Below are 16,640 nucleotides of genomic sequence, written 5' to 3'. Positions count from 1 at the left end.
AGGAGCTCAAAAAGGATTAAAAAAACAAATTAGAGAGGAAGAAGAAAAATTGGGAAAAGAAATGAGAACTATACAGGAAAATCATGAACAAAAGAGCCAATAGCTTGGTATAAGAGCACAAAAAACTGAAGAAACAAAAACCTTAAAAACAGAATAGGCCTATTGGTAAAAAATATACAAAAATCCAAAGAAAAGCTGGTCTTAACAATCAGAACTGGCCAATGGAAAAAAAAATTTTACAAAAACACACTGAAAAGAAAAACTTCTTGAATGACAGTATTGACCCTTTGAAAAAAGAGGTACAAAAATTCACTGAGGAAAAGAACTCTTTTCAAAGTAGAATTGGCCAATTGTAAAAGAAGATACAAAAACTCATTCAAGAAAATCATGCCATAGAAATTAGAACTGGACAAGTGGAAGCTAATGATGTTGCTGTGAGACATCATGAAATAGTCAAACAAAGTCAAAAGTGAAGAAATAGAAGAACATGTAAAACATCTCATGGGAAAAATAATTTACTTCAAAAATAAATCCAAGAGAAATAATTTAAGAATTTTTGGTTTAGTTAAAAACTATGTTTAAACAAAGAGGGGAAGGGAATAAGACAAGGTTAATAAAAAGAAGGCCAATTGGGGAAGGTGGAGGTCAGAAACTAAACTAGAGAAATCAGAAGGAGAGTAATATGTGGTAAACATAATGGGGCTAAAATTTTTATAAGTCTTTCTAATGAAGGCCTCATTTCTTAAATACACAGAAAAATAAGTTGACTATATCAGAATATATATAGTTGATAAATGGACAAAGGATATGAACAAATAGTTCTCAAAGTAAGTTAAGCTCTCTATGGTCATGTAAACATTGTTCCAAATCAGTATTAATAGAGAAATGCAAATTAAATCAACTCTGAGGTACCATCCCACATCTGTCAGATGGGCTATTTTGACAGAAAAGAAAAATGACAAAACTTGGAGGGGATATGAGAAAGCTGAGACTTGAATGCATTGTTGGGGGATGTAAACTGATTAAATCATTCAGGATTGCAATTTGAACTTATGCCCAAAGGATTATAAAACATTATATACCCTCTGGTCCAACAATACCATAACTAGATTTATTTCCCTAAGATTAAAAAAAAAAACAAAAATGGGAAGAATCTATAGATACAAAAAATGTTTTAAGCAACTCTTTGGATGGCAAAGATTTGGAAAGTGATGGGATACCTATCAATTGGGGAATGACTGAGTAAATATATGATTGTAATAGAATATTATTTGGTGTGAGAAATGACAAACAGGAGGAGCTCAGCAAAACCTGGAAAGGCTTACCCTAAACGAAGCAGGGTGAACTAAGCAGAACCAGGAGAATGCTGTATATAATGACAGGAATATGTACCAGTGAAAGAGTATGAATGGCAGCTATTCTTAGCAATACAATGATCCCAAAGTATCCCAAAGTATTCCTGATAAAAAAATTCCACATCCAGAGAAAAAGAACTGAGTCTGAATCCAGACCAAAGCAAACTTTTCTCACTTTCTTATTTTTTTATATTTGTGGTACCTTACACAGAAAAGGATTAATAGAGAAAAATGTTTTACATGATTTCAAATGTAAGATCCATATGAGATTGCTTAGCACCTCAAGATGAGGGTGGAAGGTTGTCAGGGAGGGAGGAAGAGAGAGAATTCCTTCCTTCCTTCCTTCCTTCCTTCCTTCCTTCCTTCCTTCCTTCCTTCCTTCCTTCCTTCCTTCCTTCCTTCCTTCCTTCCTTCCTTCCTTCCTTCCTTCCTTCCTTCCTTCCTTCCTTCCTTCCTTCCTTCCTCCCTTCCTCCCTTCCTCCCTTCCTCCCTTCCTCCCTTCCTCCCTTCCTCCCTTCCTCCCTTCCTCCCTTCCTTCCTTCCTTCCTCCCTCTCTCCCTCCCTCCCTCCCTCCCTCCTTCCCTCCCTTCCTTCCTTCCTTCGTTCCCCCCTTCCTTCCCCTTCCCTTCCCCTTCCCTTCCCCTTCCCTTCCCCTTCCCTTCCCCTTCCCTTCCCCTTTCCTTCCCCTTCCCTTCCCCTTCCCTTCCCCTTCCCTTCCCCTTCCCTTCCCTTCCTTTCCTTCCTTTCCTTCCTTCCTTTTGTAATCCAAAATTTTAATGCAGTTTAACACTTTAATAGTATAAAACGGACTTTTGAAATACCCTGTATTATTATAGTCATTGTGTACATTCTGCTTGTGTTCCCTTCCCATGGTCTTCTCTTATTTAAGTATTCTTTTTTTTCTTCCTCAGAGTGGAGCAGTAGAATGCCGGAGAATGTCCTGTCCCCCTCTGAATTGCTCTCCTGATTCACTCCCTGTCCACATTGGAGGCCAGTGTTGTAAAGCATGTCGCCGTGAGTACAGGCTGGGATTAAGATTCGTCTGCATGTCTCTAGTTATGGACAGATAGCTCTGCCTCTCCCACCCACCCCTGCCTTTAAAGCCTTGTTGAATAAGCACAGAAAAAATGATAAAAAAGAGTTTAAATAAAAGTAAACATATGACAATAATGTAAATTTGTTCACCAGTAGGAGAAAAGTAGTCTCACATTCCTCTGAGGTAATTTTGATAATCTTGGCAGCAAGGCATGTCTAGTATTTTAAGTCTAGCAAATGAACCAAACTTTTTTAGGTAGATTTATTTTTTGTCTATACTAGAATTGTTTAGTATAGCCAATTTGTCCCTCATTCTGTTCCTCTGCCATGACATTCCATCTCCTGAATTCCTACCTTTGCATAAATTGACCCTAATGCTCAGAATATGCTCCTTTCTTACTTTTCTACCTTTTTGGATCTTTTGGATTTCTTCAAACTTACATCAACTGCCAGCTCCCTTTCTGATTCTCCCAAATACTTGTGCCTTCCTCCCAACCCCCAGTTACCTTGTATTGACTTCTTTTTATCTAAACCCTTACTTTCCATCTAAGGCAGAAGAGCAGTGAGGATTAGTTGATGAGAGTTAAGTGACTTGTTCAGGATCACACAGCTAGGAATTATTCAAAGTCAAATTTGAACCCTGGACATCCCATCTCCAAGCCTGGCTCTCAGTCCACGGAGTCAACTAGCTTCCCCCTTTTATTAACTTTATATTTTGTTTACATTTCCTTGTGGGCATGCCATTTCTTTCTATTGAACATTTGCTCCTTGAAGGCACAGTTTCATTTTTGTCTTGGTGTCTCCAGCACAATGTATGGTATATAAGTATTTAATACATATGATTAATTGTGGAAAACCTATTGCTAGATGCTGAACTTCTGTTTAACAGAATGTTGTAGTGCAGAGTATTATATTTGCAACCAGGGTGGACTTGCATACCTTGGACAGATACCACTTAAGTGGCCACAGACAAGTCATTTAGAATCTCATTTTCCTTACTCATAAAATGTCAATTATATCCAGATTGTTGTGAAGATAAAGTGAGATAATGTCTGTATAATGTGTACAAAATGTCAGGTTATTATTTTTTTGATGATGGAAATATGGTCAATTGATTATATTTTCCTCTTATATATACCACTTGTATTTACTATAACTTTTATAAATATCAGTTCTCTTCTTGATATTACTACTACTCTGGCGCAAACCATCTCAAGCTTCATACATGGACAATTGCAATAGCTTGTGGGTGGGTTTGTCTGTCTGTCTCAGAACTCTCCCCACCCCAGTCCATCCTATGTTAGCTGTCAAAGTACAGATCTGACCATAACATCTTTTCAAAGTCAGTACTGAGGTAAGCCTTGAACCCAGATTTTCCTGACTCTGAGGCCAACCCTTCTCTCTCTACTAAACTGTCTCACTCAAAATTATAGAGAGCTTTAGTAACCAAGTGGGCATCATATAGTTTCTTCTTTAAGACTTCTGCTGAGAAAGCACCCACCACCTGTCTAGGCAGTTTATGCTACTTTTGGACAGCTCTATTAAGGAAACAATTTTACATCAAGTTTAAATTTACTCCTTTGCAATTTTTGCCCATTGATGGTAATTTTGCCCTCTAGCACTAAAATCGAGCCCCTCTTTCAGGTGACAGCTTTTCAAATACTTGTAGGGAGTTATTACATCTCCCTGAGGAATCTCTTGTTTAGTTCTGTTTTAGACTGTTCTGTTCAATGTGCTAGCAGCACATCCAAGGGAAGATGGACCAATATAGACAGTTGAGAATATAGGAGTGTGGCTCAATTAGTGCCGGAGATTGAACTGGCATTCATAGGAATGAATGAATTAAAAAGCATTTATTAAACTCTTACTATCTCGAAAGTGCTATTCTAAGCACTGAGAATCCAAATAAAAAAAAATATGAGTCTGTTTCTCTAAGAATCTTATTCTCAAAAAAAAAGAAAAAAGCTTACCCTCTATTCTATTAGAAAAAGAGATAAGATAGGGAGATAAGACATATAGGACATTTCAGTTCCATGTCAGATTGAAAGTCCCATGGTTTTGAGGGCACAGTGGCAATGCAGGTGATAATGTCTTCTTTAGTGGCATTCACATTAATAAAACCCTGTCAATTTTTCATCCTGAGTCATTTGACAGTGCCAATGACTTTGGTAGTGAAAACTTTCTTTGCTGAGTCTGCAGATGCTGTGGCCACAGAGGCTATTTCCAGGTGGTATATCTATGTAGGTTATTTCTCTGAATGATGACTATGGGCATAGGCAGTGTTTTGCTATGGCTCTCAGATTTATGGTAGCAAGTGATGGTGGTGTGATCTTAGGTCCCTTCTCCCCAGAATTTTCTTCTCTGGATAATAGCTTATTTATATAATGGCTTTAAGGTTTACAAAATGCTTTTTTGGCAACAAATCTGATATTTGAAAATCCTTTCCATAGAGGAAATTGTAGGTCTTGGAACAGGAAATGAAATTGTGAGTGAAGTATGGAAAGAGAACAGATGGGATCAAGTACAGAGACTTGGGGTAGTGGAATGCCAAAACCTTTTGATCTACCATTTCTTTTTCAAGTAGATTATAAAATGTTGATCTCCACATTTCAATTCTGTGAACTCTGAAGAATGGTTGGGACCGGACTGAAGTTCATAGAACTTTCCATAGACAAAGAATGTCTTGGAGTCTAATGTGCCCCACTTTATCTTCTAGGAAAACATTGGGTTTCTAGACCCAAATCTTAGGTCCAAGTTTTCAGATCTAAAGAAATACATTTTCCAGTTTCTCTTTTAGGTTATTACAAAGCAAAACTAAATTCAACTTAGTCTAATCCCTTTTGATCTATTCTTCGTGGACATATTATATTTTCTGAATCAAACATCATTGGTACAGTGCTGAAGGTTTAAAGGATCTATTTAACCTTGAACTTTTGTTTTCCCCAAACATATCTAAAGGCCACCAAAGTTTGATGTGCTTTTTGTGTTATTTTCTCTGAGAAATGTGGAGGGAGTTAAAGAATTGGGATAGATAGGAATTATTTTTGGCAACAGTAATGGTATCAGAGAAAAGACTGGTCATTTGAGAGATTAGGAGGCATGTTTGTGATCTTGAAAAAATGAATTATGATCACTTTGTAGTTTGGTGCCATACTTATAAGCTCAGGAGTGTACAACGTTTGTAGGGAAAGCTATGGCTTGCAAATTGTTTCCAAGGAAGCTTTTCTTCTTTGGTATTCACCTGCTACCCAGTTCTCACCTCTGGCTCCAAGAAGTTATAGCTTTTACAGTGCCCACACCTAGTACACTGTCTTGGCAGTCAGGTTAATTCAAGATGAGGGTAACTGCCAGGTCTCCAATCCATTAATAAGTCAAGGGGCTATCTATGTCAGACACATGAAGACTTCCTCTGGCAGAAGGGGCAAATGCGAACAATTTGTTCCAATGGAAATGATAGTGACAGAAGCAGGTGCATTGGAATTCTTAGAGATTGGTTAGATATTGAAGAAGCCACATTTATCTACTACATCCTGAGCCACCTTGACTTCTCTTTTACCACTAGACTTCAATGACTCTGGAAGAGAGAATGGATCTGATGACATTGTGCAAACGACTCATTAAATCCAATTATGAGCAAATCAAAAGGCATCACTAATGATGTACTTTTGGTCCTCTTTGTATATGAGGGACAACAACCACCAACTCTAAACTCAGCCAAATGAAGATTTAAAGGACCTATACATGCTTTAAGTAAAGTCTTTCCTTAAAACTCTACTGTATTAGAATGAGATAAGGCTGACCAGTGGTCCCTTGATTAAGAAGCAGTTTTAAATGATTTGAGCGTATGGGTCCCTGCACCCATGCACATATGTAATTTCAGCAAATCAAAGGAAAGAGTTTCTCTCATTTATAATGTGTTCCAGGAGTGATTAATTTTAAACAGGAAGAGAGGAAACAGACTAGACAGACGTCTTGAGACATTACATATCCAAGTCAGCATGTGGCGATGGAAAACAGGGAAAATACTATTCTTTGGTCCCCAGCCTAGGCAAAGGAGCATCTGGCAAATTTGACAGCAATGCATTTAGCAGGATGAACCACCTGGATGAGTCAGTTCCAGCTGCAGTTGGGAGCATCTGATATTTTAACACAGAAATCTCAGGGCTTCAGTAGCATAGTGTATTGATGTAGAGTGAAATGGGGCATTTCATCATCTTGGCCAAAATGTCATGTCTGTTTGTGCTATCCAGATAATTTGGGTATTGTGTGTAGGCATGTGTATATGTATGTGTGGTCTAGTTATCAGCATGATGACTGCCATTTCCCATTTTAAATTGTTTATGATACAGCCTGAATTTCAGTATATATCAAAAGAAGACTTTGTACTTTTCTCACTTCAAATACTCTATATTTACTTCTTAGAGTTCAGTAGTAGAATTTCATGCACCTTTACTGATCAAAATCCATAGTTGGCAAATCCATAGAGTTCTCTGCTATTGATGTAGAAGGGAATTTTGATGGAGTCTTTTTTTTTTTTGGTCAGGGGAACATCATACTTTTTGGGAATTTTTGGTAATACTTTAAAATGGGTCAGCCAGATAAAATCAAGGATTATATTTCAGGGAAATTTGAATTTAATAATAGGGACTCTTCAGTTTTTTTGTTGAACTTACATTCAAATGTCCCTCCCCCCATTTCATAGCTTTGTAAAACCTCTTTTTTTCCCAAAGACAAGTTTTCTTTTTTTTTTTTTATAACCCTTACCTTTTGTCTTGGAGTCAATACTGTGTATTGGCTCCAAGGCAGAAGAGTGGTAAGGGCTAGGCAATGAGGGTCAAGTGACTTGCCCAGGGTCACACAGCTGGGAGGTGTCTGAGGCCAGATTTGAACCTAGGACCTCCCATCTCTAGGCCTGGCTCTCAATCCACTGAGCCACCCAGCTGCCCCCCCAAAGACAAGTTTTCTAATTGATAGTCCTAATCAGTTGCTCCATTGGTTAATTTTTCAGTACTTGAGGGGCAAAGTTGTTTTTTAAATAGCTCTCTTTTTATTTTAAAGTATGAATAATGCCACAATTCCCAAAACACCTCTATTGATGAATAAGTTTATAGATTTAGAAATGCAAGTGGCTTTGAGGTAATCCAATGCAACCCCCTCACTTTGTAGGTTATTATTACTATTCATGATAGCTAGTCAATACCACTAGATGATTTGTATCCAAAAGAGATCAAAGAAAAAAGAAAAGAGCATATATGTATAAAATATTTATAGCAGTTCTTTTACAGGTGGTAAAAGATTGGAAATTGAACAAATGCTCATCAATTGGGAATAGCTAAACAAATTATTGTATATGAGGGTGTATGGCACTATAAGAAATGACAAAAAGGATGATTTCAGAAAATCCTGGAAAGACTTATATGAATTGATGCAAAGTGAAGTGACTGGAATCAGAAAATAGCCAGCAAAGTAGCAAGAATATTATAACAATGATTAACTGAAAAACAATAACAATTTTATAATACATTGTTAAATATGGGAGCTCCAAAATCAAAATGACTTTGAAGAACTCATATTCTCCTTGGTGAATATAATCTTCAGTATGATTTGAGGTAGAAAAAGTGGGTATAGGAAGAGGATCAGGTAAACATAGGTGGTAGTACTTGAGCAAAGCTATGAAGGAAACTAGGGATTCTGAGATTCAGGAGTTGATGAGGAAGTTCATGGGGGACAGAGGTAGAAAATTTCTATATTTTGAAAATAGATTGGCAATCATACTTTAAGCCAGCTTGGTTCATTCTCTAGCTTCATTTATGAATTAGAAAGCTAAAAGAAATCTAGAAAAAATATATAAATGATTCACAGAAACCACAACCAAAATTAAAGTGTTAATAGTGATAGGAGTCAAAATGAGCTACTCTCCCAAATTGTTACTCTCTTCCTCTGTTTAATTGTGGGTGAAAGAATCTCTCTTCCTTTAGTAAGACCTTGGTATCCTGACTAATTTTTCCATCTTATTACAGCAAAATGTATCTATGGTGGAAAAGTTCTTGCAGAAGGTCATCGGATTTTAACCAAGAGCTGTCGAGAATGTCGAGTAAGTTGGTATCTTAACTTTTTTGCATTGGCTTGACCAGTTTCTTAAATGCATATACTACTTATGGGTCAGTAATTTAAAGAGTATAGAATAGAGTTATATAGCACTGCATCATGAGACCACAATGTTGGGAATTAGGGTAGAGGGGACTATTTATGGAAATATAGCAGCTAGGTGGCACAGTGGATAGAATATTGAACTGGAATTCATTAAGACTCATCTTCCTGAATTCAGGTCTGGCCTCTGACACTTACTACCTGTGTGATCCTGGGCAAGTCACTTAACCCCACTTGCCTTACTTTCCTCAGGTTTAAAAATGAGCTGGAGAAGGAAATGGAAAACCACTCCAGTATTATTTGCCAAGAAAATCCCAAATGGAGTCATAGAGAGTTGGACACAACTGAAAAATAAGAAGCAACAATAAGAACAAAATTATAGGATCAAAGATTAGATAGAGATAGGACTTCAAAGAATGTCCAATCATTTCTTCTTTAATTAAATAAATGCTTCTTATTCTCTGTGCAAGGAGGTGTTTGGGCAGATACAGCAATCAATATAACATGACTTCTGCCATTATTGTGTTAAAAGTATGGGAAATGGTACATTCTTATTTATCCAGGAGAGATGTATTACTCTAAAATAACTATAAGCAAATATAATGTAAATCAATAGAGAAAGAAAGCCTTGGTTTTTCCAGCTATAAAATGAGCAAATTAGATTCAATTCTCTAAGATTCTTTTCAGTTCTTTGTCTACAATTCTAAGGATGGTATAGGATTGAACTCGAGAAACTTGGGAATGATTATTTTTAGTAGGAGGACATCCCAACTGTGGAAGGAACTTATTATTACTTTCTTGGTTTTGAAACTTTCTGAAGTTGTTCCTAGTGAGAGAGATTGATTCAGAACCATGGGAAGAAGAATGTGGGAAATGATGGGTTATCCTGGTTCTCAGGTAGATAATTCAAAATACTTCCCTTTGGATGCAGATGAAAGAGATAAATGTAGAATCTTAAATTTCAGAGAAATGGAAAGAGTAAAGACACGTGCCTTAACCTGTCTATACCTTAAATTCTACATATGTAAGGTGAAGGCATTGGAGCAGATGGCCTCTAAATGTTCTTTATGTGGCTATGAAGTTCTGTGAAGGCTTGCATTCAGGCAAGGTATTGCTCGAGTTGGAAGGGCCCTGGATGTCCAATTCCAGCTCTCTAGTAGAGAAGAAATGATGGACTGAGTAGAGTTATCAAGGCAGATAATTGTCTAGGGTGTTTGTTCCTAACTCCATGTAAGCCAACTTCACAAGTTGGCAGAAAGTTGGCTAGCACTGCATTGAAGAATTATAACAGTAGTTTGGGTCTGGCAAACTTAGCATTTTAAACAAAATTCATAGTTAAGCTTGAAATTGAAGGAAGAAGTAAGCAAATTCTTATAGAATATCTTCTCCCTGTATGGAAGCAAATTGTTACCTCAATTGATAACGTTCTTTGTTTCTTTGGGGAGCATGTGTTGATCAGAAATAAAGTGTACTTTGGTATTGTAGGGTTGATTGATCATTGATGTGTTGTCTCAGAATACTTTATTGTTTATCCTGTGACATATTCAGACTGAATATATAGACTAGGGTTCAGAGAAGGTTATAATGGAGTCATAGAATATGACTTTAATGGATATTATATCAGATGGGAGAAGAGAGGTAATTCAATGTAGAAGAAGTTACAGATCCTCAAATCTATTCAACAGTCATGAGTTCTATGTTCATGGTCCCAGGATGGTTTTAGAGGAATCATAACACCAGATAAGGTGGGGGAAAATCTGTGTTAAAAATTCCATGGATGATGTCTGTGGTAGTTTGAAAAATCAAAACAAATCATCCCTCATATATAGGCTTTCTCAATTTTAAGCAATCATTGGTCTCCTTTGACATTTCTGTGAGTAAAACAGTTTGATAATGGAAAATCTGAGTTCTGTAAGTTGTGAGAAATTGAAGTTGAAACATGGTAATTAAGAGTGTTTGTATTTAACCAATTTCATATAGGTCCTCTTTGTAAGTAGGGGATAATGGAAGTTTCATTCCTCCACCAACACAGAGACCTGAAGATCATGGGAAACAAATCACAATCAAGAGGGTTAAAATACATGAATCATCAACTCCTTTCATGATTGAAATGTTTCAGAAAAACAAGTGAAAAGAGGTGATGAAGTTTATAATTTATGTGAACCCCCTTTGTGGAGTGGCACTGATTTAATTCCTGTCACAGGCTTTGCACATTACTACAAATGTAATTTCCACTACTTAAAGCATTATTTGTTAATTTTGATCTCATTCATTAAATGTGTTAAAGGTTGATTAAAGCTGCCAGGCTCTTTTCATCAACAGACAGTCAAATCAAGATTCTTTTGACAAAAAACCAACAGCAACGCAGCAAAATCTAAACCTTTTTGGGTTTTACATGTATGCTTTATATAAAAATCTCAGCAGAACTTGGGTTGGGAATCTCTGGGGGCTAGAGAGAGTAATGCTGGAGTCCATTTTCTGTACTCCCTGAAAGACTGATACAGTTGTAGATAAGTAGTAACTGGTAGAACACATGGTTATATTGACATCATCCATATTTATAATATTTAATGTTTGTAGAATGGGTCTGAATTTTTGACTTAACTGGGATGATCCAGGTTGAATAAGGATGGCATTTCTGACCTTGGACCAGAGAGTAGACCCGTATGTTTTTGTGGAAACAGAGTCACTAAGCAAGTAACACATGCAACTCATTCCTTCCATGAAGGTGTTTGCCATGTACCCCAGGAGACCATCTCCTTCTTTCTTGGAATAAGCTCTAATGGGGCTATTTGAGGGAGGTAATAGGCTTCAGATGGGTAGTATGTGACTAGAACCTTTACATTAGAAAAACAGGTTCAAATCCCCAAGAATTTACTGAGCCCCTAAGCAAGTCACTTGACTTCTCTCCCTCATTTTCCTCATCTGTAAAATGGTGACAATAATATCTACCTTACAGAGCTGTGAGAATGAAAAGCTACATATATATTATATTTTTATTTTATTATTAATATTACATATTTTTAAACATATATATTTAAAGAGAGAGAACTGGATTTGGATATAATTGGTTTACTTTGTAATCCAATGGATTTTATGAATTTAAATACATCATTCTGTGAATGAGTCAATAGCCTTTACTAGACCTATGTGATGCTATAAAAAGATTAAGAATACCCACTTTAAAAGGGCCATTGATTTAGATTCTTCAATAACCATTTGATGATATTTACTCATTGTATCATGGTCCATCCCTGAAGTGATCTCAGAGATGATTTAATATAACAATGACAGTAACAACAACAATAACAGCAAGAACTCTTGGGTGACTAGTAGCTGAGAAAAATATTGTTAGAAACATTCTACAAACTTGGATAAATAGCCTCATTAAGGATGCAAATTAAGATGCAGGGAGAGAAAGGAACATAAAATCTGGACCTCTATTCCACCTTTGATACTAGCTACTATATGGTCATGAATAAAAGTTAATCCAGTTGAATCTGAGTTCCAGTTTGAAAAATAAGGATTATATATATATATATATATATATATATATATATATATATATATATATATATATATATTTGACAGAGACTAGAACTGTCATATCACTGATGAAGGGATTTCTTATTATGGAAATTCTCTACATTAATAGAGATCTTCAACTACGTGATTTTTAGAGAACTGCCTATAGCATTGAATAGTTAAGAGAATTTCCTATGATCCCACAACTAGTATGCAAAAGTTGCATGACCCCAACCCAGCCAGTTTTTCCTGAATCCAAGCCTATTCCTCTATCTATTGTACCATTGGGTTTCTAATATATTTGAGAGGTTCACATAGAGGAAATTTTTCTTTTATGTATATTTATATATATACATACATATACACATATATGCATATGTCAGTTGTTAGTAAACTGAGGTCACAAGTGAAGAACAAATTAAAGGAGAGAGAGGACGTGTTCTGTGTTGGAATGATTTAATAAAAGTTTACTCTTTGGCAGTAGGAGTGAAGCCTATAATGTTGGCTACAATAGACCGTAAGGCATGAGAAGACTGAAATGAGAATGAAAGAAGAATGCCATGTCTAGCACTATTTTTTCAGTGGCTGTACATCCTGGCAAATGAATGCTGCATCCCAGCAAATGTAAAAAGTCTCACCTCTACTGGTGCATTGTTTATTTTAACCTTGAGGTCAAAACTTAGCAAGAAGGAAAGAGGAACACGTCTCAACGAGTTCAGACACACATTCTCCTTCCTTGTCCTTACTATGGAGTTTCTGTTTTGCAACCTTGCTCATCCCCAACCTCCACCACCCTGCCCCCATGCCAGTCCCCTCTGATTCTTTCTTATTGCTATTGTTCTGAACAGGTGCAAATAGCTAGTCAGCTTGAATTGGGCTCGGTATGATTGGTTGTTTGTCTGGGATTTTAATTGAAATTTTATTCTCACTTGGTAATATGTAATTAATTATTTATCTTTCTTGACTTCTTTTTTTAAAACTAGATTAAAATGGAATTGGGAAATACTTAAAACGAAAAATACACTAAAACATAGATAATATTACATTTTAAAATTTAAGTTGACAAATTCAACAACAAAAAATTAAGATGAAATAATTATTATATAATAAATATATTAAAGGTGAACTAATCATTCAATGCTTTCTGATAGTGAATTCCTCCTTGACTTCTGAGGTAATTTATTTCACAGTGCTGATTTTTTTCCTTTTCCCGTAGGATCATAGATTTTAGAATTAGGAGGGACCTAAACAAATTCTTTTCTAACCACTAGTTTTACAGATGAGGAAACTGAGACAAAGAGACAGAAGTGTCTTGCCCACCAGCTCATACATTGGTAACAATTAGTAGAGCTGAGATTCTAACCTAGTTATCCTGATTCTAAAAATAATGCTTGTTCCATTTAACTCTGTGTCACCTGTTTCTTTTTCTTATTATCTTTTAACTAATAATGTTTTATAGGGGGTGGGAGTGGGAGGTTGGTATTTTGCTAATCCAGAATTATTACATTTTCTTCTAGCTTAGAGGAGCCATGATGTATTGGATATAGCTTCAGAGTTAATAAAATCTAGGTTTAAGTACTGACTGATTCATATTGGCCCATATGGGCTCATGTGGAAAAATCACTCAATTTTTTATTGGCTTAAGGAGCTCACTAAAACTTTTAATTTCAGAGAAGGTGCTGGTCTATACTGGCAGTGACTTTCCTCTCTTGGGAGGTCCTTCCATTAATGAAATTGCAGGTCCAAGCCTTGTCCCTCATGAATAAGCTTATACAGCTTTTATGAATTATACATGATGGAGAGAAGATAGTAGCATATAATATCCAAAAGAATATCTAGTTTGAAAGTAAATCATACTTGACTTTGAAATATTGTTTTGTATTTACATTTGCTTCACGAGCAGTGGACAGGCTTGCAAAGAGCATGAGCAGGCTATAGTCTGTTATAAATTAGGAACTGGGTAGGAACAATGTCATCAGGGAGATGTATACATGGGAAAATTGTAGGCTGGTCACCTGGTAAGAGCAATAGCTGACTGATGACAGGCAGCTTATATAATTCATTATTATCCATAAAATGTCAAGAGAACTAATAATAATAATAGCAGAGAGTATTAAAATTATATTAATGTAAATATATTAATTTATAATTAATGTAAATCATATAAGTATATAAGTATATAGCTTTTATTAAATTTATAAAAATTATAGAAGATTTAAATAATAATATTTAACATATGGGGCTTTTTAGATGGGCAAAGTTACTTTACATATCTTATTTCATTTGATCCTTGCAACAACCCTATGAGAAAGGTGCTAGTTATAATTCCTGTTTTATAGGTGAGAAAGCTGAAGCTGACATAGGTTGATATTTGTCCAGCATCACAAAATCAGGATGTGAGGGAAGCATTCCATGAACCTACAAGTTTCTAGTTTCAAACCTAGATTATTTTCTACCTATTATGTCACATTGCTTTGCATCTAGTAGGCACTTAAAGGTTTGCTAAATGGAACTGAGTTATTGGCTGACTAAATATCACTGAACGCACCTTATGCAGAACCAGGAGGTACTGGTTTGGTATATGTACTCATTTAGAAGCAAAACTGATGCTAGGTTGGGAGAGTGAGATAGGATGAGGACAGAGGAGAATTGTCACAGGTTCTTATCAGAGTCACTGTTAAAAATTAAGTTTTGGGTGAATACTTTCATCAATGATTCATTAAATCAAAATTCTTTTATCTTCTCATTTTATTTGATTTCCAGGGTGGAGTTTTAGTAAAAGTGACAGAAGTGTGTCCTCCTTTGAACTGTTCATCAGAAGATCATATTCTTCCAGAGAACCAGTGCTGTAGTGTCTGCAGAGGTGAGCCAAAATTTAGGGGACATTGGCATATGAGGGTTGGTGTTTGGGAAGAATGTGGGATTTAATGGTTTTCTACAATGTATAGATATGGTGAAGGAGATACAGTTTCTTCTGAAAGATGGATGGAACGATTGCTGTGCTGAAAATCAGGAGACCAAGAATCTAAATGCATTATTGCCACTGGTCAGATGTACAGCCAGGGACAAAGTACTTAAAATGTCTCTGTCTCAGTTTCCCTAACTATAGTTGGGAATAATATTTTCTATTGACCACATAGGGCTGAAACGAGGTAATGCTAATGACTAGAATTGATTTGCTTTACATGTTGTAAGTACTTAAAAACTCTTGTTTAAATTTATAAATCAATGAATTCAGATAGATTCAGAAGCTTCAGATAAAAACCCTTTCCTCACAACATCCTAGTGAGTCAGGTATTATTAGAAACAGAATGGCCCAACAGATAAAATACTTGGCTTGGAATCAGGAAGACAGGTCAGATTCTTGCTTCCTTTTTTATTCTAGTGTCCTTGATTTACTTTAAAAAAATCAACTAGCAATGGGATATTTAGAATCACAGCAGTTGCTATATTCGCTTTACATAGAGAATCGGTTAGGAGGCTGTACAACTAGCTAGGAAGGTATATAGGAAATACAGCCTTCAAGGGCATTCTCAGATATCCCAGAGGTGGCCTGCATTGTCATGCTGTCATGGGGAGCTACCAGCATTGGGCAGCACAGCCCCTAACTGCTTCCTCTCTAGATGTTTGCTAAGGGGAGGACCCTTGTCAATCGAAAATTCCCTCTTCCTGTCCCTATCTCCTTTCCCATCTCCATCTCCATCCAAGCCCCTATCCTTAACCCTAACCCCATGCCCATACTTATCCTATCCCCATCCATATCCTTATTATAATCCTCACCTCCAGCTCATGTCCATCAATGTCAAAATTCCCATCTAAATCACTATCGCCATGTTCCTCCTTATCTCATTCTCATACCCATATTCATCCTCATCTCCATCTTTATCCTCTTTGCCATCCCATCCCTATTCCTATCCCCATATTCCTCCACATACCCATGACTGACACTCTCCTTATCCCTATCCCTATTTTATTCTTATTCCTATCCTCATTTCCATCTTTATCCTTATCCTTATTTCTGTCCTAATCTGTATTCTTATCCCCATCACAACCTCCACATGATTCCCATCCTCCTTCCTTTCCTTATCCCTATGTCTCTCCCCACCCCCATTCATATCCCTATTCTTATCCTTGTACCTATCCCTATCTCCATCCAAATCTCTGTCTCTTCTTATCATCACCATTTTATGGCTGAAGAAACTGAGATTCAGAGAGGTTATGTAATTTCCCCATGATTTTGTAGACAGTAAGTATCAAAATGGAGAACTGAATTTGTCTTTCTTTTGGCCTCATGTCCAGCATTCTTTCCCATAAACCACCCTCTCTATATGATAAGAAAAGGGTAACCTTTTAGAGAGTGAATAGCTTAATACAATATAGTGTATTAATATTACTATTATAATCACTTTTTCATTTTGGACTTGACCTGTGATTTTATCAATATAGAGAATTCCCAGTGAGAATATTCTTTCCATCAATACAAATTTTCTCTTCTTCCTTAACTTAAAATTTAATTTAATTTAAGAGAGTTCTCTGAGACAGAAAGAGATTAAGGTATTTAATCAGAGGTGAGAA

The 16,640-nt window shown here is 36.3% G+C and overlaps 1 protein-coding gene across 3 annotated transcripts in view; it reads left to right on the top strand.

Moving 5' to 3' along the window:
* The window catches only part of NELL1 (neural EGFL like 1), a 947,998-nt gene that overhangs the window by 222,837 nt on the left and 708,521 nt on the right, over positions 1 to 16,640 (top strand). For all 3 annotated transcript variants that reach the window (XM_007497168.2, XM_056802023.1, XM_056802024.1), the window contains 3 exons: positions 2,267 to 2,369; positions 8,411 to 8,484; positions 14,829 to 14,928. In XM_007497168.2, the coding sequence (XP_007497230.1) occupies positions 2,267 to 2,369; positions 8,411 to 8,484; positions 14,829 to 14,928 (277 nt within the window). The remainder of the gene's footprint in view (positions 1 to 2,266; positions 2,370 to 8,410; positions 8,485 to 14,828; positions 14,929 to 16,640) is intronic.

Source organism: Monodelphis domestica, chromosome 6 (genome assembly GCF_027887165.1).
Source record: "Monodelphis domestica isolate mMonDom1 chromosome 6, mMonDom1.pri, whole genome shotgun sequence".
Lineage (NCBI taxonomy): Eukaryota > Metazoa > Chordata > Mammalia > Didelphimorphia > Didelphidae > Monodelphis > Monodelphis domestica.
Note: the sequence above shows the minus strand (reverse complement) of the source record. Positions and strands in the feature narration are given on the sequence as shown.